Raw genomic sequence first — 22286 nt, 5'->3', positions numbered from 1 at the left:
CAAAATGGTTACCATTTTACATTTTCTTTTTTTCCCCTAAAAAAAAAAAAGAGTGGTAATATGATCCTCTGACAACTGTGATAAAAACTGTGAATACTTTCTAGGGTAAATCCTAAACCACACATTATCTGCCTGTGGCCTTTGTACGACTGCATGTAATGCAAATGCTTTGGAAAGTGTTCCATGACAAGATTTGTAGCTGGAAAAAGATCTCTATTTTCATATTTAGGGTATTTTTCAGATCCCTGCATCTATGACAGGGCACAGTTAATTTCAGGTTAGTCTCAGATAACACTTCCTCCCATAAATAACTACAGATGGGAATATTTCTATTTCCATAGACAGAGGCCAAAATTATCTCCTCTGCTTGAGTACACTATTTCCTCCTTTCTTCTAGCAATAAATAACCACAGCTTCCAGTTCTGAGCATACCGATTCAAAGTCTGAACAAAAATATCACATTGCAGTGTCCCTGGATGAATTCTTTTCCTGTCATACAGACTTCCTCAAGATTAGGGCCACTTTAAGTCTTTTGTTTTCCTCAGACTTGCAAGATTTGTATTCCACACTGACTAGACAGACATCTCTCCGCAGTTGTTTTCTGAAACAATTCTAGCCTCTAGTAGAAGCCCAGCTTCCCCTAAATCACGTTTTCATATCAAATATTAGAAGAGGTTTGCTAGCATCGGGATAAAATTTACTCTAACTGTAAACCTGCTGTATGAATTCTCTGTGGGATGCAGGTGTGTATACATGCACATTTGAATGTTAACTGGCATTCAGATTTTTGTTATTTTATCTCTAGCTCAATAGCTCTTCTAAAGTTGTAGATAGCCTTTAGTTATGGAAAACACTCAAAACCAAAAAAGTTTTCAGAAACCTCAGAGACTGTTAGACCCTATTTATCTGTTCCAACAAAAGTCACCTCTTCATTAATCTTTATTTTACAGTGACTATTTACCACTGAGTTCCACTGGATGTGATTAACTTTAAGCCCATTATTTCTTTTCCTATACACAGGGAAGACACAGAAGTAATTTCGTTTTTCTTTGCTGATAGTTTTTTTTTTGTTCATCACCCTGAAAACTTGTTGATGATCTTTCTCTAGACTAAGCAATCCCATTTCCTTCAATCTTTCTTCACAGAACATGTTTTCTTAATTCTTTTTACTTGTCTCTGGATTTTCCATAATAAAGCTGTCTCTTGCTGCTGTCATTACATTGAGTGAGACAGAACAGAATGGCCACCTGACACGTACATCAGAAACAAGATGATTGACCATACCTTCTGTATGGGCATTGGCTTTCTTCTCCTATGCACAACCATTGACACCATTAATTCATCTTCAGCTGTGATCCTTTACCACTTCAACCAGAACTACTTGCCACTTCCTATCTACATTATTAATAACCAATGAGTCTAAAATTAGTCAACCTGCCTTATCCTAAGCTATTTCTGCAGTTTGTCAAGATTACTTTAACTTTCTATTGTCTGTGTTTCCTGTAGCTCATCTGTTTGGTGTGTTCTTTGTATTTATTAAGCATATCCTCCATTCTGTCTTCCAGGTCATTTACAGTGACTAGTATAGACACACATTCATTGACCCCTACTCAATATAAAATTCCAGTTTGGCAGTGAATCATCAGTAATCATTTAGAACAACAGTATTCCAACCATGCATCCAGTAAGTAGTGCATTTTTTCTAGACCACACTTCCCTAGCTGACTGATGTGAAAAGACAGTGTCAAAAAGCTTACTTCAGATACAAGGAAGTAGCCACTATTGTTTTCTTCCCCTTGACTCTCTCCCCAGTCAAGTCATTGTTTCATAACTCTTTATAGCTAAAAAAACAAAAAGGAAAAAAAAACCAAACGAAAATCCCCCCCGATCATCCACTCTGTTGAAGCCTTTTGTGTCCTGAGCTCAACCCAAACCAGCACGCTCCCTGAACAGACAGGTGCTATGTCAGAGCCCTTCCAGCCTGTAACACACATAAAGGTGACCGTACCAAATAATGTGGAACTTTTCAACTTCCAGGTAATAGAGGTGTTCCATTCCTACATATTTACTCATAAAAGAGGAAGAGGATCCAGCCAACCATCAGCAAGTGATTCACAGTATTGATTCCTCATTTTTTTCCCCATAAGTCTCAGAGTGAAGTTTATTTAGCTCAACCTTAGGGCCACTCATCTCATCCAATGAACATCAGCTGTAGGACGATTAAACTCTTCCAGGACTCCTCTATATTCTTTCTCAGGGTTTCCCTATGCCTTGGAAAGTAATCTTTAGCTCTTCCACATGGGTTTTGTCTCATGTCCATCCAGTGAATGAGAAACATTGCTCTTGACAACACCTAGTATGAGCTTTTCTTTTCCTCCTCTGTACTGTAAGTGTGTCTTTTCTGATTTAATTTCCCAGGCCACTTGGTTCCCATTCTCTTGGAAGGTCTCTCTTTCGGAAGTTCTATCCTCTCTCCTTTAAAGACAATCTAAATACTACTTCTGGTTGCATCTCCATCAATATGTTTCACCGTTTCTCACACAACATTAGTTTGTGGACTCATGTCAGCTAAAAAAACCCACCCCCCACTCCCCCCCCAAAAAACCCCAAAACCAACAATATATATACTTCTTCCAAGTTGATATTCCACTCTTACATTGCAGTGCTATCCACTGCTGCATCAAGAGGTCTCGGAAGTAATGGTCCTGTTTCCATTCTCTCATACAATGCTGCACACACTCTGCTGATATTTAAGTCTTATAAACCAATATAAAGACTGCAGTGATTTCTCCCCACCCAGAGCAGACATAACTCTCATTTGCGTAATCTGCCACAAAATAAGCAGATTAACGTGCTTTTTCTTGTGGACATCAACCACAAATTTTGAAAGGCCTTTCTATCCAACATACCTACTTTTTTAGTAGTTACATTGTCAATCATTTCCATAGTGTCAAATCATCAAGTAGCCTGCTGCAGTTTGTGTGGCAAATTTTAAACTGCTTTCTAAAAGTTGACTCTCTCTCTCCTGACCCTCAGCCTTTAAGATGAACACAGGGACTATCATTACTGTTTGAAGTCTTGAAGCTAGGCAAGGAAAGACTCCTTGCCCACAAATGGCAAACTTCTGTGGGATCTGCAATGAAGAGAATCACTCCCTTTGCAGCTGCCACTGACATTCCTCTATAACAATATATAAGACTTTTTAAGAGTTGTGAGGAATGCAAGGGTTTAAGGGTTTTTTCCCCTCATACTTAAAGGTTAATGCAACATTTCAGTTTAAAGTGCTGTTTTAAACCTCAGCAGAACTAGAACTGCACAAAAGTTGGAGCTTTCTATGTCCTTGTAAAATTGCCTGTAGCAGAAATTAAAATCTGTGCTATTTCCAATATATTTGTGGAAGTGCCTATACTAGGTTAAAGCCTGAGACCCAAGATAAAGACTTCTTTTGGTTTCAGTAGCTTTCATCTACACATAATGCCTGCTAACATGGAAGCAAGTTTCTATTACAGTTGTTTTTCAGACCGCAATGAGATATCAGACAGTGATGTAACAATACAATTAAATGACACTTAAAAAAAAAAAACCAAACAAAAGAGTACATCTAACTCCTAGTGCCTGGTTCCTTAAAAAAAGTGTACTGCTGCTGAATACAGCTGAAAAACCAAGTAGCCTTTCCACTGTCATTAGGTAGGAGAGAATTGAACTAAAGGTAAATATTTGCTAAAACTACTCAGTTAACTGCAATAAAATTATTAAAAAAAAAAAAAACTCATTCAGGTATGACTTCGCATACAAAACTGAAAAACTCAGAAAAACAAAATCCATGTTCCAAAACTTGTCTCAGTACTAAATAGTCACTGAGATTAAGATTCTAGTAAAAACACTATATTAATGGAGATTTTCAGATCTGAATGACAGAAGCCTACGTGCCAAAAGAACTGAAACAAGAATGTGGGGAGTATCAGTTGTACTAATAAACGAGCTCTCTCCTGCTCATCCCCTGTTTTGGTTTCTGCCCTCTATGACGGGTATGTTTGTAGCTCCAGTTGGTCTCCTTAGTATTTCCACTACAAAGCAAATACAAAATTCAGTTTACAGAAGCTATCATCTCTACTAAGAATTTTCAAATCTGTAACTGAAAAAAAAAAATTACTGAGAGGAGAGCATGACGAGTCTGATGAATACTTCCAAACGTAATAGCGGTTTTCTTCAGTTACCCATTTACTTTTAATGAGCACCTTATAAAAAACTTCATTAACATAAGATTAGGGAGCTTTCGGTTTCAGAGATAGCCACCAATATACCTGTGGCCCATCAAAAAAGACCTTTAAAATAAGGCTTATCTGTGGTATGTTCTCACTATTTTGGGAATGGAGTATAGAAAAGGCAGCTCACCCACCTTTTCAATCCTGTTACGGATATTAATCCATGAAGCTGCAAGCTTAAAAAGTTACTATCTTCCTGGAGTGAAGATTTAATTTTCTTTTGTGTGTCAAATAATACATGCTTAAGAGTTCACAGAATCATTAAGGTTGGAAAAGACCTGTAAGATCATCAAGTCCAACCATCAGCCCAACTCCACCATGCCCACTAAACCATGTCCTGCAGTGCCACATCTACATGTTTTTTGAACCCCTCCAGTGACAGTGATTCCACCACCTCCCTGGGCAGCCTGTTCCAATGCTTCACCACTCTCTCAGGAAAGAATTTTTTTCCTAATATCCAGCCTAAACCTCCCCTGGTGCAACTTGAGGCTGTCTCCTCTTGTCCTGTCACTCGTCACTTGGGAAAAGAGACCAGCACCCACCTCCCCGCAACCCCCTTTCAGGTAGTTGTAGAGAGCGATGAGGTCTCCCCTCAGCCTCCTCTTCTCCAGGCTGAACAACCCCAGCTCCCTCAGCCGCTCCTCATCAGACTTGTGCTCCAGACCAGCTCTGTCGCCCTTCTCTGGACATGCTCCAGCACCTCAATGTCCTTCTTGGAGTGAGGGGCCCAAAACCGAACACAGTATTCGAGGTGCGGCTTCACCAGTGCTGAGTACAGGGGCACGATCCCCTCCCTACTCCTGCTGGCCACACCATTTCTGATACAGGCCAGGATGCCGTTGGCCTTCTTGGCCACCTGGGCACACTGCTGGCTCATATTCAGCCGGCTGTCAACCAGCACCCCCAGGTCCTTTTCTGCTGGGCAGCTTTCCAGCCACTCTTCCCCATGGCCTTTTCTGAGTTTCTCACAGGAAATTCCCCACATCCCTCCCATATATTGTAGTCTTTTAAACAATTAGCGCAGGTAATTTACCATTAAGCTGCTATCCTACACTACACAATGACTGAAGCTTGAAGCTTGTTTAGCAATACAGAAACCCTCCATTCTCTTCAGAGATAACAAAGGGTTAACTTCCCAACTGGAGAAGTTTCAGTCTGACTGTCCTTGCTTCACAGTAGGATAGGGACAGATTCCAGCAAAGAACAGAAAGGAAAAATGCAGCCAAGTAAGGAAAACACTTTGGTCAAGCAAATATATTAGGCAAACCTCAGTGTCAGAAGCACAAAGACTGGAATAGCAGAAGCCTGCACTGCAGAGTTAAAGTCTAGTTACTTTTATGGGAATGTTTTTCCTCGCATAGAAACCATCACAAAAGTCTTGGGAGGTAAAAAAAAGTTGGTTGCTCAACAGCTTGGAAGTGAAAAGTCAGCCTTGCATCAATGTAATAAAAAAAAAAATCTGTATTTGAAGCTACAAAGCACTAATAGTCTAAGTTACAGCATCCATATTGAAGTGGAAGCTAAAAGGAAACCTTGTAAATGTTATAAAATCTTACAATTAAAAGCTAGATAATTGTCCGTCTTCATACACAATAATCAAGGAAAATATCCGCCATGGATGTTATTCTCTGTGTGTTATTATCATCAAGATGTTGCTACAGTCAAGATTAATGAAGAGTAAACAAAAACTATTTTGAGAACATCCTATTGTTGTACTGCTCAAAATTAAAAAGATTTCTTCATAGATCACTGGTTTCATGATCATTTCTTACTACACATGTTACATAGTTCTATTGGAAAACAAAATCATCCCGTAAGTTAACAGAACAACACATTCCCTAATAAAAGGATACAAATTTTATACATGCATGTTTTAAACACCTGAGTTTCAGCATCAGTTCCATATTAAACAGAAAATATAACCTAAATCTATTTGCTCACAAAGCCAGCAAAAAATATGTATTTCCTCAGAGATAAAAATATGAAGGAGCAGGAAAAAGAAAGAAACAAAACCCTGAGAAACACAAGAGCTACATTTATAAGAACATAGCCATTTACAAAATGCCTCTTTTTTGTTTTAATGGTTGCCTTTCAAGCTGTGCCAACACTACAACGAACATAAAAGATCTGTCTCCCTAGCAGATTTAGAAGAATAAGCCATTACTACATTAGAGAAAATAGGCTCAGAAATCTCCACCAATTGGTAATTGGCAGCAAAGCAACTCTTTATTTGCCAAACCCCACAAAGCCCTTGGGCACCAACCTCCACATATACCAGCAATGAACAAACAAAGAAAAAAAAAAAGCAAGCCCTATTGCCTGAAACTGGGGTCAGCCCTTCATTTTGGAGAAAAAGAAACAAACAAAAAAACCCCAGAAGTCTCTATCCTCCTAGATAAACAGAAGGAGGCTTTTATTATCAGGGTGTTTAAAGCCGTAAGTCTTCTATCTGGGGCACTATATCCCACGACCACTTAAATCACAATTACTCTATGGTTGTGCAAGCAAAGGCTCCTTCCCAAAGTCTATGGAAAAGCAAAAGGCCTTTCTTCCAAATGGAAGGGAGGTCTCCACATCTATGCGCTACTACTGCTTAAACAGTTTCCACAGAGAGGCAGTTGTAAGGAGCAGCTATTTGCAGGCTGTTCGCAGTGAGAACTCGGGATTTCCCGATCTTGGTTGAGAACACCTACATCTGCAGTCCAGGGCTGATTATTGCCTTTAGCATAGAAGGGCAGGAGGAGGTACTGCAGCAACTAGAAATCTTACCCTTATTTTGGAGCATTACCAATGAGTGGTCATCCTTACTGTAGACTGAATACAGCCATCACCCACCATGGGTGACAGTAACGTGCAAGCAACATATGTGAGATTTAATGTTAATTAATTTTATTGATCCCTGATGCACTACTGCATCTTCCACATCAATGCAGACCAGTGAGCTTCTACTGTATTAACAATGCAATAGAAGAGGTGAATCCGAACTGAGAATCCTAGTTTTTGCAGTTTTCTTTCCTGACTCTTTCTATCTACTTGCTTGAGAAGATTAAAATCATCTTATCTGAGACAGTAATAGAACACTTCATGGGCAGAAGAGACTAATTACTGTATAACAAATATCCTCAAAGCTATTTTATTATGAATTAGATTAAACATGACTAAATCACATTTTGGATGTTCCTAGAAAGGATTCTCTCTCAACAAATCTCGTTAACAAATCTCATTAAAAATCAAACCTATTAGAAGAACTAAAGAGCACATTATAGGCCCACCAAATACTGAAAATCAAGAGTCTCAGTGATGCATTTGCCTCGCTATATTTAATACCAAAGAACAGAAGAAGTTCTTTTCAAGTACTTAATTATAAAAAGTGCATCCACAGCACACAGAACATAACCAGAGACAGACCTCATATCAAGACAATCTGAGTAAGTGCACTTGTTCTGCAACACATTTGCTAGCAACTTTCAACACAAAAAGGTTTTTAAGTAGTCTATAGGATTACAACCATTACAAAAATCTTGACAATAAAAAATCCCACATCTGTCTGAACACAATTGAAACTTTTACAAGTAGTTCATGCAAATAGGTATGCAGGTGTGCAAAAACACCTGTTGAATAAGCAAGGATCCTAATATTTAGTCAATAATACAATAGTCCAGGTACCTGACACTGAGCGTGATCTACTTTGCAGCCTGTGTTGCTCTATATCACTAAAGTCACAATGCTGTCCAAGTTCCACATCAATGTCAAATAAAAATATCAGATATCAAAGTCCTGTTTCATGAAGGGCTATTGGACAGTTACCTGACCGATGGACAGCAAATGTATTCCTGACACTTTCTCCTGGTGCAGCAGAACATTCTGTAGGCCACTCCTTTGTCATTCTAAGTGAGAATAAAAGACCTACCGCATCACTAATCCTGGCAGTATGTTTTTGAAGTGGTAAAACTAAAAGCAAAAGCAAATTGCAAAGATATAACCACCCCCCAGATCTATTAATTTCAGATAAAATTCTTGACCTTAGATCATGTCAGTTACTACCTCCAGAAAGACGTTCCAGTCCTTTTGCTACTTGAATAGCAATCTGTGGAAGTGAAATGGAAGGAGGCAGCAATATTTTTCTTATACCACCCAGCACTATGTAGTAGTTTGAAAACATGACTCTGCTTCTGAAAACACATATGTATTTTAACAAGTTTGCTTTCAAACGTTTCAAATAAACTGTATTAGATAATCAACAGGCACTTTTTTTAGCAATGCAACAGTTAGTATATGCTAAAGATTTTTTTTAATTTTTTTTTACTTAGAATGTAAAGTCGTCAACTTCTTTTGCATTATATACCATTTTTTGTAGATATTAATATTTAAATACAAATTTTAAAAGTGCCCTTTATTAAACTGTCATTCAGAAGCAGGTAAAAGCATACACAGTAACAAGAATTCAAGTTAGGAAAACAAAGAAACTTAGATTAACTCATACTTATTAGATGGTCACAGCAATTTATTCTCCTACCTGCTTTCCATCCAGTGTACAAAGCCTCTTGACTACACCCGAATCTAACTTAATGGCTTCTGTGATGTCAGTCAGGACTTGTTCGAAGGAGTGAGCAGTCTTCTTATTCAGCAGAATTCTCACAGCTTTCCGTGGTTTTACTCCACTCCTAATAACAGTCACTAATTTGGGTTTAATGAAATCTTTACTCTCCTTCACTTCACTCTTTGTGGATGTCAAAGATGTCAAGGATCGAGTGGACCCAGTCCTTATGTTCACACACCAGTTTGGATTGACATTCTTGGTGTAATCAACTTTGCGATACGGTTCATTGGATGCACATACATAACTTTCACCTGAAAAGAAGATGACATTTTCATAATTTAAGGGCTTTTGCAGCTATTTTTTGTCAGTTTAAAAAAAAACGACAAATTTTTCAGGAGTGATTTTCCTGTATTTCAACTGCAGGCCATTTTAAATTGAGGACTGTAAATTATCAGAGCTTTCCACCCAAACAGTACTCTCAGAGTGGTTTCAACAGGTTTCAAAAGACCTCTGGTTAGAAAATTAAAAAAACAGTAAAGGGTAATGAGGGGGTTGAAGATATTTCCCATTTCTTTTGGCTCATAAGTTCTGACTGCAGAGTCACTTTGCAAGTGCTTAAATTACTTGAGCTCACAATACATGACCTTAAGAGCATTCTCCTACAGCAAATATCCAGGTCCTTCCCTGTATATTCCCGAAGTATATACTTCAAGATGTGTATGTACATACCTATGTTTAATAATTAATTATTTTAAAAGGATCAAATTTTAACAGAACAAAATTCAAGCATCTCAAGATCCTTGCCCTGAAGGACACAATTCACCAAGAGTTACTGCCTTTCTACCAAGGATACACTGTTGAAATGTATTCACTTCAACATTTTTTAGACCAACACACACCTGTTGAGGCTACAAATGAGACTTTGAGACTACAGGAATACAAAAGGACACCTACACTTCCCCATTTTAATTTCTTTCCTAATTCAACTCCTACACTGCTGATATCTCCTGAAGTCATGAAAGGGAGGTCAGAGGACAAAAAAGTATTATCACAGACTAGTGATACACACCCTTACATCAAATTATTTAAAGTGGCACCAGGCATGATGCAGACCTAAGGAATTTGTTACTTTTCTCCATTCCTTGACATAATGCAAGGCTGGAGACTAACTGGCTTTTCTTTAGGACAGGACAGTTTTCTCTTCAAACTGCTATTTGTTGTTTACTGCAACTCTTTTAATGTCCAACAGCAATAGTCAAGATGCAGACCATGACAAAGGACATCTTCAACTCTGGGTTATTTCTGTAACCCACATTCTTGGGGGTCTCACAAAATGACATCCAAAGAATTTCTCGAAGAGGCAGAGTATTGCCAGAAGGATGAAAGGGAAGCATTCCAAACTGACGGAATACACCAGTCCTCCAAGCAGAAGTGCTACCTATATCTTAAAAAGCTTAGCCTGTTTTAAGATTAAAGCTACACACTCAAGGTCACTGGTGGAACACACCAAACTCACCTCCTATATATACACAGCAAGAGGAGTAAAGAGTACACATACAGCTATTGGACAGTTACAAAATGTATACCTACGTTTAGATACACACTAGAAAACTTTTAAACAATAATTTTACTTTCTGGACTCTAGTCTGGAGAGCTGATTTAGTTTAGAAGTTGTATAGCTTATTCTAAAAGCAAGATAGTAAACCACTTCCAAACCCCTGAAGAATTACTATGATCTGAAAGACTTTTTTGTGTTTCTTTTCCCATTCCAATTCACTGCTTTCTAATTTATCTTGGTTTTAGACCTTCTTGAAAGTTTACTTGCTGTATTTGAAAGAAAAAAGATTATAATTAAGTCAAGTTAACAATGAATTTGTTTGGGAAAGTTTGGCAGCCAGTTCTGCCTCCACAAACATCACTGGGACTGTACTCCACTGACGTACAAAGAAGCAATTTGGTGTGAGGTTTTATGGATGCCACTGCCTTGCCTGTATTCTTCCTCTTCACTCATTCCCATCATTCCTCCTCATATTCTTAGACCAAGTGGTGCACAAAACAGAAAACAAAACAGAAAAAACTCCTCCTCTTTCCCCAAAAAATGAGCAAAGAAAAATGAGCTTTTTCAGCCCATAAACTCTTTCAATGGAATTCCCACACAGCACTAATCTACAAGTAGGGGAAAAAAAAAAACCCCACAGCTTAGGAAGAACTGTGGTGGCCTAGAAGCTTACGCTGCCCCAGAACTACATGCTAAGTTGCAACAAGTCTCCAAGCAATCTGATTGAATCAGACCTGCTTTGAGCAAGGCACTGGATGAGATAACCTCAGAAGGTCCCTTCCAAACTAAATTATCCTATGACTCTGAACAGGTGGACAGTTCTCTTTCAACAGCTGTTTTCAGAGACCTTTCACTCATCTACCCTGTTAGTGTGAAATAGCATGAGATATTCAAGTTTTGTTACAGCAGCTCAGCTGCAGCAGAAAGCAAAGGCTTCCCCCTCTGTCCTCTAATACTAAGGACTATGCTTATTTTCTAATCAATTTCTAATAAGCCATGAAACTGTCTATCTTTAAACACAGTGCTGCCAAATAAGAAGCATCTCAAAGAAGCTGGTAGTTCTAATTTGTACCAAGAGACTTACTCACATTATAACTGCTGATCATTTTGTTATTCTCCCCTCTACAACTAGTTTACTGCGTGACATGGAACCTTGGTGTGGTTTAACCCCAGCCAGCAACTAAGCCCTGCACTGCTGCTCACTCACTCCCCCCACAGTGGGATGGGGGAGAGAAAATCAGAAGGGCAAAAGTGAGAAAACTCGCGGATTGAGATCAAGACAGTTTTTTAACAGGTAAAGCAAAAGCCACGCACGCTGCTTCCCACGGGCAGGCAGGTGTTCAGCCGTCTCCAGGAAAGCAGAGCTCCATCACACGTAACTGTTACTTGGGAAGACAAAGGCCATCACTCCGAACGTCACCCCCTTCCTTCTTCCTCCCCCAGCTTTATATGCTCAGCACAAATCCAAAACCCAGCCCCATACCAGCTACTGTGAAGAAAATGAACTCTGTCCCAGCCAAAATCAGCACAAACCTTTAAGACAATTTTTTTCCACGATTACATGCTAGACTTTTAATGGATACACCTAGCAAGTAACTTTAGGGTTTTTGTGTGTTTATTAGTTAAGAATGCTAATTATTATTTCCTCCCACAAAAAAAAAAAAACGAACAGAAGGTACTTTAGTCATTATTCCGGGTGCATAATATTAGGCATTCAACTTTGGAAAGTCCCTGACCACTTGCTTTGAAGTTTATTGATCTGCATAAGAGTTTGGTAATATTTAGTCACCCCCTGACAATAATTCATATATAAATAAACCTGACAGCATCCTATGCATGAGAATACCTTTCTAAACACACTGACTGCCCCTAGCATCTCAAAGTTTTTACATAAGCTTCTGTACCTGAAGTCACCTATTGCTTCAGAGTAATCTCTTCAGTACAGCCTGCCCAGCTGTGTGCAAAAGAGTTAACTTCTAGCAGTCAGCACTATGAGGTACCTCAAAACTCACCATCATTGAGCATGTTTGGAATTACCCTTTAAAAGTCAAAAAGAATGCACTTCCTAGACCATTTAAAAACCAACAAACACACACAAAACAATTCAAAGTTAAAGCTCAGGGCTGAAGCCTAAATTAATCAAGTTAAAAAAAACAACTCACAGAACCCCCTCAAAATTAAGTCTATTCAGAAACAGGGTCTCCAACTTGAAATAAATTAATTGCTTTACATAAAGAAGTACAGGTAGCGAGCAAAAGGTCCCTTTGCTAGAGGATTTACCATAGAAGAGTCTCAATGTGGTATGCTAGCTTTGTCTTTTAGGGACACGTATTGTAACAGTGTATCTTCTTTATACTGTCATGGAATGTGATCTACTACTACCTGTCAGAGCTGTACTACAACACCCTTTAGGACAGCAGAAATTGTCCTGTTACAAAACTTTCAGTCAGTATTAATCCAAAAGGATCTTTATTTCTCTAAAATAGCAGTGTAAAACTCTCTGCCTTAAGTTGAGGCACAAACTCTTTTAGCTTTTCAAAAAAAAAAAGTATCTGGCAAAACTGATTGCAAAATTTCCTATAATTGGCAGATATAGGAATGAGCAATTATTTGAGAACTGTAGTATATTACAGATTGTTTAGTAAGTGTTTTAAATTCCATGCCTGCTTTCTTGCACCAGTCGTATAAACTAAACTTAGTAACGCAGGTTTTACATGGAAGACAGATTTTACTACTACACCTGCAGGGTCCATACATATGGCAGGATTAGAGCAAGGACTGTAAGAAAACACATGCACTGAGTGACTTGCTTGGTTCATGACTTAAAAGGATGAAGGTTTTAGTCTATTGAAATTACTACTTAAACTTCTAACAACTTCACCGCAGACAGGACTTCACCCACAGTTTCTAAGTTCTATTGAGAACCTTGCAAAATACAAAAAAAACACTAGAAACAGAATATAATTAGGAAACCAACTGCTGCTTCCTGCATAAAAAAATATTTTCTAGGAATGAGTTAAACATTGATTTGGTTGCTTTAACAGGGGTATACAATTGATTATTCAACAGAAGAAAATATTTCAGGAAGAAGAAGATGGCAGGCAAGTTAAATCACACCTATAAAGTTCACTACAGGAAACTTTCCTACAGAATGGTGTATTCAAAAAACATGCCTAAGAAAACACCACCCCCTGAGGAGCAGGCATTAATTTTAGAACAGTGTGCTATTGTTTAAATTGTTTTTTTAGCCATCCTCCGAAGTAGAAAATGCATTAATATATGTCTGTTTGGAAGAAACATCAAGTCATTTGTAAGAGTATTATCTCTCTTTTACATTATATTTTGTAGGTAAAAACCTGAAACTGTAATGATATATATAATATTTGCTCACAGATCTAATGTATGACCTGCTTTTAAATCTTCTTGGGATTAATTCATGTATAAATACACACTTCTGATAATCTCCACACTCTCCCGGAAAACCAGTATTTGTAAAATGTAACATACAGCACTTCATTTTAGGGGGTTAAACAAGTCAAATTGATTTCAAACACTGTTAACAAAGTAACAGATAACTTTACAGTTAAAATCACATACATAAAGTTTGATTGTTTCACTGACTGCCTTGAATGAGATTTTTCATGTATCTAACCTAAATACATATCATCTCAATTACTAAGAAAATATTTTCTGAGACTTCAGTGGCATTTTGACTAGACTGTTGCTTTCTTTTTTGTCATTTGGACATCTACCAGCCCTAGAACCTTGACACAACTCCACAAATAGGCATAAACAATACTTCAAATATTTACATTGCTGACTTCAACATGGTCAAATTTATGGTTTGAAGGCCCACTTTCCATTTATAGTCTTGAAATATTCTAAAGCTAATGCATACTAGCCTTAAATGGCACATAGTCACAGCAGTTACATTACTGGAAATAAATACCATGTCTTTAGCTTACAACATTAGCATTAACATGAATCAACTCCCTAGTTTTTAGATCAGATGGTGAAGTTAGTCAATAACATTACATTGATATTTGCAGGTAAAGAAGTAAACTATAGACTAATGAAGTAGAAACATCCATTAAGCAATACTTTATTCTTTTTTTTAATGCAGAAAAAAAAAAAAAATACAAGAATTACAGACGTAGGTTACAGCTGGGACTCTGAACTCAGCCAAACTGTTCCACAACAGAAAGCTTTACCAGGCTGCAGAGCAGTTTTGGCAGAAGTGTGAAACCTCCTTGTAAGTTGGCATTGTAATTTCAACAGAGCATATGTGCCATCCATCCGACGCTTCATGACAGTACCCAGAGCAATGTAAAAGTGTCAATTCTTCCACAAAGAAATCCTGCTACCACCAAGAATTCCTCAAACGGGGCATATGCTCACTTAAGAGGAGTATCATCTGCTGATATTTTGGGTCACAATATAATCAACAAATGGAACAAGTTTACTTCTGATTCTTCATGTCTTGCTAACATTAGAAAAACAACTAGAAGACATGAAACATCACCTATTAACAAAGAAACATTACCTGCCTCTAAATAATTTACCTGTACTGCATTAATAACCAGACGCACTATCCACGAAGCAAGACCTGTGTGTGTGGAGCGTGTATACAGTTAAAGCACACTGTAGAAGGATTCCAGTTTCAGAGAGCTAACAGTCTAATCATAATACTCGCCACTCCCTCAAAACAGTAAAATACAGATGATGAACACAGAGAATGAATAAAAGAGAAAACAAGACTACGTTGGTCAATGTGACTGATAAATAGCCATAGACCATCAGTTGCCTAAATACTGTTTTGCCTACTTAGAAACTCAGCTACAAAGGTTTTCTTTTGCCATCTGTTTCTTCAACACTTATTCACAGGAAATGTGCCTAGCTCACCTTTCAAGATATAAATGCAGGGGTAAAGACAGTAGGGTGTACAAGAACTCTCCAAAATTCAGCCAGGCAATTTTAGATACTGATAGGAAAAGAAGGATGTATCCTGTCCTCTTCTATCACAAGCGTACATGACTTGCAACTACGTGCAGTTCTGAGGAAACACAGCTGCCTGACAACTTGGGACTCTTCACAACACAAGTGTTTTGAATTGAAGCCCACAGCTAGGCATTTAACAAAGAGCCTAGAAACATTCAGACTTTCTGTCCTTAAAAACAGAGACTACTAAAGAAAGACTTGTAGATATTTCATTTTCCTTAGCATTAGGTTAAAAAACAAAACATGGACACGCCACGTAGTGGGTAATGTAAGGAAGAAACTAAGAGTAAAACACTCAAAAATCCCGAGTCGGGATATTTGAAACAGAAGTCTCTGAACAGGGTTTTCTGGCTTGCTTTTTACAAGGTGTTAACAAGCACCAACTACTATCTCCTAAGAGTCACATAAAGCATCATGTTTTTAAATGACACACTGCATAACAAAGAATGATACAGCTGACAAAGGTAAAAACATGCCTAGAGAAAGAAGACTGTTAGTCTCCATATTTTTAAATGTGTGTTCCCCTGTGAAACACATGGGACAGGGCAGGTTTCTAGGTGCATTTCATCTATCCACCTCACCACCCTCAGCTTCTTTTGGTGGCACTGATTAGTTTCCAGGGTGCCAAAATTATTCAGTAGAGCACTGTAGTTATTATGACTACCAGCCTTCTAACTTCAGGAATCACAGGAGAGTACCCTTTTCCCGTTCTGTAACACAAAGCCGAGCAGATTTCCAGAACGGTATATTTACGGCATGTATAGAAGGACTGATCCAAAAATAAATGCACCCCTTTTATGAAGGATTAGGTTATTTAGATCTCGCTTTCCTTCCTTTCTTTCACCAAACTTCCTTCCTCATCAGTTTCTTACAATTCCTTCACTTTCACGTCACCTCCAAGAACCCTGTATAAGTCACGATCTTTCCTCATCTACAGCCTGGGACAACAACCAGGATTTTATCTGATGACTAATTGCTCCTAGTTCTCTTTTGACTTTATTTAGTCAGGAAGTTCAGGTAACAGCTTCCTCCAAGCTTTCACAGAATCACAGACCAGTTGAGGTTGGAAAGGACCTCTGGAGGTCATCTGGTCCAAGCCCCTGCTCAGGCAGCATAAAAGCTTTCAGAAGACAGTTAAGGCCACCTGGTATCAAACCCGCCTAATAACACGCACCTCCCTCCACTCTTTTCAGGTAAATTACATTTCTCCCGTCCCTGAAACTAGGAGATGCACAGTGGTGGAACTATTTTATTTTGCTTGCATGGGAAGTTAACTAACAATTACACCCGTATCTCACATCCACGCCCCATTGCGCCAGGACTGTGTAGCTACAGTAATTTGAACAGATATTTGGAAGCATATGCTTTTAATGTTTTTTAATCCTTCTTTTATCCTTCCTTTTACCCGTCTTTGTTAAACCTGCTACGTTTGCCTCTTTTTAAAGCATTACCGCTTTTGGCTTTAGCACAGGAAGTTAATAATACCTTTTGAAAGAAGCAAAGATACGAACTGCCTACTTGGTGTTACCATCTGCTTGCCCGGACAACAGAAAAGATATTCTTGACTTAATATGACAGTGCGCATCGACTAGAATCATAGGTACTTAAGCAGGATTAAAATGTAATATGCAGTAACAATAACAACGATCTAAGGCAGAAAATTCTTGGATTGTTCAGTACCTCATTTCAAGAACATTATTTTACTCTGTATTAGTGTGGCAGAGCTCATTTCTTTAAAGCAGATACTGTCCTGTGCTACATGTCCCAGCCATGCATAAGGCCTGCGCTGGTCAGAACCTTCCCATCTCCTGCCCAAAGACCGCCCTACAGGTGCCTGTTGATTGTCTGCACAGTTGTGCAGACAAAACTACTGACATTTTGTAAAGGACTGTATTAATTAAACATTACATTGAAAGAACAAAGACCCTTAGCAATGCTTCCTACCTAGGGAACTAGAAAAATTCCCTATCACATGCCAAATCAACATAACTTTTCTTGCCAGGAATAGAGTCTACACTTGGTTTCTCTCAAAATCCAACAATGTCTCCCAACTTTGCAGCAGACCTTAACAACGAGGATTCTCCATGTCTTTCACTACCAAGACAATGAAAGCACAGGATAGCAAGACAGAGCATGACTGACATCAATGTAAAACACAAACCTCAACACTAAAGAACTGCGCAGTTCCTACTACTACCATTGTGTCATGCTTTAGGAAGCTTATGTTTTTCAAGAAAACTAAAGGATTTAGACAAACACCTAATTAGTTAACTTTGGTAGAGAATAAAAATGAAACTATTATTCCATTATTGCTATTGAAGGGAAAATACAAAAACTACACATGGAATCTCCTATTCAAAAGTAAAAAGTAATGTAATGTCTGATAGTAAAGTTGAAAGAAAGAAAACTATAAGAAAGTCATAATATTCCCAACCCCCATTGCCTCTCTGGATCCGTCTGCTCAAACAAGATCAGGAGCAGACAATGAAATTCTTCACGCCTCCCATTCTAAGAAAGCAATGAAAACTGTCAGGCTCATAAGCCATGTTCCCTAATCTACAGGGGCTGGGAATATAAATGGTATTTGCCTAAGGCTGGTCCAGCAGAGCATGCTTTTTTGACTGTCACATCCAGTTAAGAAAAGCAATATGCTTAAAATGGAGCTTGTCAATTTTTCACTAATAAACATGATCTGGCCAAATTTTTAACTGACTCAATCTGTAACAGTAATAGTTTAAATATTTGAAATCTACAGAAATCTACAGTCTGTGCATTAGCTATTTTCCGCTTAAAATCATAAATGGTAAAACAGATTGCCAAATACAGCAAAACCCCCAAAAGCATTCACCAGTGACTCAATTCAGCTAGTTTGGACTATTATGATACAGAATTTGATACTGCCAGCTTTTATACCTCAGACAGATACTAACCTGATAAATGGCAAATAGGCCTTAAAGAGCCTGCCTGTACTGGGGCACATCGATGTCCAAGAGCTACACGCACAGGCTCGAGTTGAGGGAGGTTTAATGCAGATCTTGCTTGCTTAGCAAGGGTAGCTGAGCACTCACCTTCTGCTCACTTCATAGAGCTGTCACTACTAAACCTGACCTGCTGCAATTCCATGTACCAGTTCAACAACACTGATGATGTGCAAACAGACTAGTCAATTAGGTATTGCATCAAGTAGACATGTTTGGTCTGGTGTTCAGCCTGTAGCTGGCATGCACAACAGCACTTCAATTTTATTTTCTTTTCTGAAAATTAAAAAGCAGTACAACAAAACACCTTTCAAAACTACTTCTGGTGCTACTGCAGTTCAAGCTTTAGGATATCACCAATGTTCAGGTATTTATTCTAGAGCAGAAATTCAAGCTTGCTCTGCTGGAACTACAAGAAATAAAGAAAATAAAACCAAATCAGATCCTCTTCCAGCATCTCAAGAACAAAACAGCTACCAAAGAGCTCAAATAATTTCAAGGAATGATGGATTCACTACTTGTTTGCTTTCTTCTCGCCCCTGTATATGCTTTCCTTTCTTTGTATGGTGATTAGACTTACACTGGTAAAGTTTTTGGCATGCTAATTGGAAAACATACTAATCCAATTATAATGCTACAGGATTTTCTTAAGACTCCCGAGAGTTGTATTTGTCATGGATAGATGACTAAGTAATTGGGACTCTTTTCCCCCTTTTATTTTACTGAGAAAGCATGGAGGTGGCATTTCAGTTGTGACATTTGTTTTGCTTTATTCTTCCAGTGAAGAGTAATGACAAAGGTCACTCTTTCAGTGAGTATTTGAAGAGACAGGAAGTACGTTTTTTGCTTTCAGTTATTAACTTGAATAGAGTTGTGAGAGTATAGACTGCATTTATACTGTTGTCCAGCAAGTCATTTTGGCTTTGTTTTGTTTTAAGCCATAAAAGCTTAAGATCATTCCTCCTGCAACATTTCAAAAGTCACCCCGAGTTATCATTATCTTATCCAATTTTTGCTTCATCTGCTTTCCCTACCACCCCCACTCTAGCATCTTTTTTTTTTTTTTGCTATCTCTAAATTAATCACTGAATCATGGAAATGTTTTTGGTTGATTTCGCATTTATTTTATTACAACAGAGTCAGCATTTCACTCTGCCATCATTTCACATTTCCTCTGTTTTGACTGTTGAATAGCCTTATGGCAGACCACATGATGGGGAAAGTCCTCAGGCACTATGTTACTATTATAAAGCACACTTTCAGGCATATCTTTTTTGAGCGAGACCTCCTTGGTGCAGCCAATACTGTAGCCTCTCCCTTTCTCTTGCATGTTCTGGAGTGGCTGGTCCCTAACTCCCAGTGCCTTTACTGGTGGATTATATAAAGGTCTTCAGGTTCCCTTTCACATCAAATTCTCCAGGTGTGATTCAGCATTGCTTTGAAAAGGGATGTTTCCAAATCAAAGCTTAAAGGATGCACAGCTGAAAGCCTAAAAAGGAGGAGGCATTAGAAGACCTACAAATCCTACTACTTCATTAATGCAAATCAGCTACACCTGGCATATAGAGTCACTGGGTGGAAGACTGCCAGTGGTTGATTTATTAGATACCCGAGAAGAAGCATCAAGTGCAAATTGATTATGAACCTCACAGCGTGCACAACATAACCAATACACATTTGAAAGGCTGATTCATGTAATGCTGAGTTTAAACTGTATTTTAAGACATCATGAGAGAACATGGTGAAAGTCTGCTCCTTGTTCTGGTAATTATCATCCCCTACAAACAAGAGGCATATGTGTCATTCAGAAAAAAGCACTTCTGGCCCCATATTGAGAAGTAGTCAAGCGCTGCTCTGCTCAGATTTACAAGGTCTACATAACCTTAGCAGCTAAGTCCCATTATCAAAAGCTACTTCGGGACAATTCTGAAAAGCATTTGATTCTATAAAATGCTTTTGGAAGTCAAACAAGGTAGGTAATTCCCTCTCTGAATATGGACTCTGATCACATTTGAAAATGGGACTTTATACCAGTTTGTTTTAGTAAGTGGTATGATATCAATATCCCTTTTCACAGCACAGGGGCTTTCTCTCGGAAAGCTTAAGCCACTGTGAGGCATCAATGACAGCGTAATAACTGTTAGAGAATGAAATTACAGCATTTCCCTCTCTTACAAATGGTGATGACTGAAAGGTAGCCAAGAACTTTACTATGGTTCTTGCAGATGAGAAGAGTACCTGCTGCTTAACTACCATTACAGTCAACCCCCACACATGCAGACAGCATTCGTCTGGGTCACGGGAGCAGCGGATGGTCCACACTGGGAAAACGAGGCCTATTGCACCTCACAGCAGCAGGCAATCCCAGCCCACTTGCCCTCAGGGGCTCCACGGCCACCAATTTTCAGCATGGCGACCTCCCTCAGCTTTGGCCAGGGTCGCGAGAGGAAAGCCCACCCCAGGGAGAGCCTGCAGCCCACCACCGGGCCCCATGCCACCTCTTACCAGACCTCAAACCGCCTACGGCCCATGCCCTGCTTGCCCCTGACCCACCGAAGCCCCCTCACCTTCAACCAGCTCGTCCAAGCTGGTGAGTTTCTTGCTGCCATCGATGGTGTAGATGGTGCGGACGCCCTGGGGCAGGTTCACGTTGTCCGACAGGGAGCGGGTGAGCTCGACGAGGAGGGCGTCGAAGGAGCGGAAGCGGTCGGTGGAGATGGCGTACACCAAGCCCTTGAAGTACCTGTCCCCATTGCGGTAGAAACGGGCTTTCCGGGCTTTCTTCTCCGAGCTGAGCGCCTGCAGGGTCCGCGTCCGGTAGAGGCTGCAGTGGGCGCTGTGCGCCGGGCTGGGGATCAGCCCGTTGCCCCGCGGCCCCGCGCCGCCGCCGGAGCTGGTGCCGCCGCGGCGCGGCCCCGCGCGCTGCTGCCTCTTGTCCCGCTCCTCGAAGTGCTCCAGCTCGATGCTCCGGTTGCTCGCCATGGGGACCTGCCTGCCCGCCCTCCCAGCTCCGCTGGGACCCAGGCCGGCTACGGACTGCTAAGCCGGCCCCCGCGCTTGCAAGGGCTCCGGTCGCTTAATTCAGCATCGCGCCCGGCCTCCCTCACCGGGAGGGCTGCGGCTGACCGCGGCGCCCGACCTGCCCCACAACCCCAGCCCCAGCTGCCGCTATCTCCGCCGTTACCCGCTGCTCCGCCCGCAGTGGCGCACAAAAGCATCCCTCATGCCTTAACTCGGCGGCTACAGGCAACGCCGGGGACGGAGCGGGAGAGCGGGAGGCGCGGGGGAGCCCCACAGCCGCGCCCCCGCGCCGTGCCCATGCAGGCTCGCACAATGCGGAGGACGCCGTGCGCGCAGGTCCCCTCCTCAGCCTCTTCTCTGCTGACTCCGCCGGAGAGAGGGGGTGGGGACGGGGCGCCTATTCCGCCAGCGCCCGGCCGGCTCCGGCCCCGGCGCGGGGGCACGAAGACCCCCGCGGCGCCCACAGCCACCAGTCAGCGTGGGGAGCGGCGCAACCTCCCGGCTCCTCGGTGGGCAAGGACGCTGCTAGCGCCCGCCTCAGAAAGAAAACAACCGCAGCGGATCCGGCGGGAGGAGCGAACTGCGGACCGCGGTGCCGGCGGTGAAGCGCGAGGCGGGCGGGGCTGCTGCCGGGCCCTAGAGGCGGGCGGGCGGCGCGGGCGCTTTGAGGGCGGGCGCTGTGAGGGCGGGCGCGAGGAGGGGGTGAGGGCGGGCGCTGTGAGGGCGCGCGCGAGGAGGGGGTGAGGGCGGGCGCTGTGAGGGCGCGCGCGAGGAGGGGGTGAGGGCGGGCGCTGTGAGGGCGGGCGCGAGGAGGGGGTGAGGGCGGGCGCTGTGAGGGCGGGCGCGAGGAGGGGGTGAGGGCGGGCGCTGTGAGGGCGCGCGCGAGGAGGGGTGAGGGCGGGCGCGGTGAGGGCGGGCGCGAGGAG

At 41.0% G+C, this 22286-nt stretch overlaps 2 protein-coding genes across 7 annotated transcripts in view; one reads left to right on the top strand and one right to left on the bottom strand.

The window, feature by feature from the left end:
- Positions 1–21321, bottom strand: part of DCLK2 (doublecortin like kinase 2) — an 89236-nt gene extending 67915 nt beyond the window's left edge. For all 6 annotated transcript variants that reach the window (XR_009484357.1, XR_009484358.1, XM_059826984.1 and 3 more), the window contains exons 1-2: positions 20907–21321; positions 8782–9116 (exon numbers count right to left, since the gene is read on the bottom strand). Coding sequence is in view for 4 of the 6 variants with exons in the window: in XM_059826984.1 (XP_059682967.1) it covers positions 8782–9116; positions 20907–21321 (750 nt within the window). In the remaining 2 variants the exon portion in view is untranslated. The remainder of the gene's footprint in view (positions 1–8781; positions 9117–20906) is intronic.
- Positions 21322–21672: 351 nt separating this feature from the next.
- IQCM (IQ motif containing M) overlaps positions 21673–22286 on the top strand; it is a 190660-nt gene continuing 190046 nt past the window's right edge. The window contains 1 exon segment of the mRNA XM_059826739.1: positions 21673–22062. Within this exon segment, the coding sequence (XP_059682722.1) occupies positions 21673–22062 (390 nt within the window).

The sequence above is a fragment of the Gavia stellata genome, chromosome 19 (assembly GCF_030936135.1).
Source record: "Gavia stellata isolate bGavSte3 chromosome 19, bGavSte3.hap2, whole genome shotgun sequence".
Taxonomy (NCBI): domain Eukaryota; kingdom Metazoa; phylum Chordata; class Aves; order Gaviiformes; family Gaviidae; genus Gavia; species Gavia stellata.
Note: the sequence above shows the minus strand (reverse complement) of the source record. Positions and strands in the feature narration are given on the sequence as shown.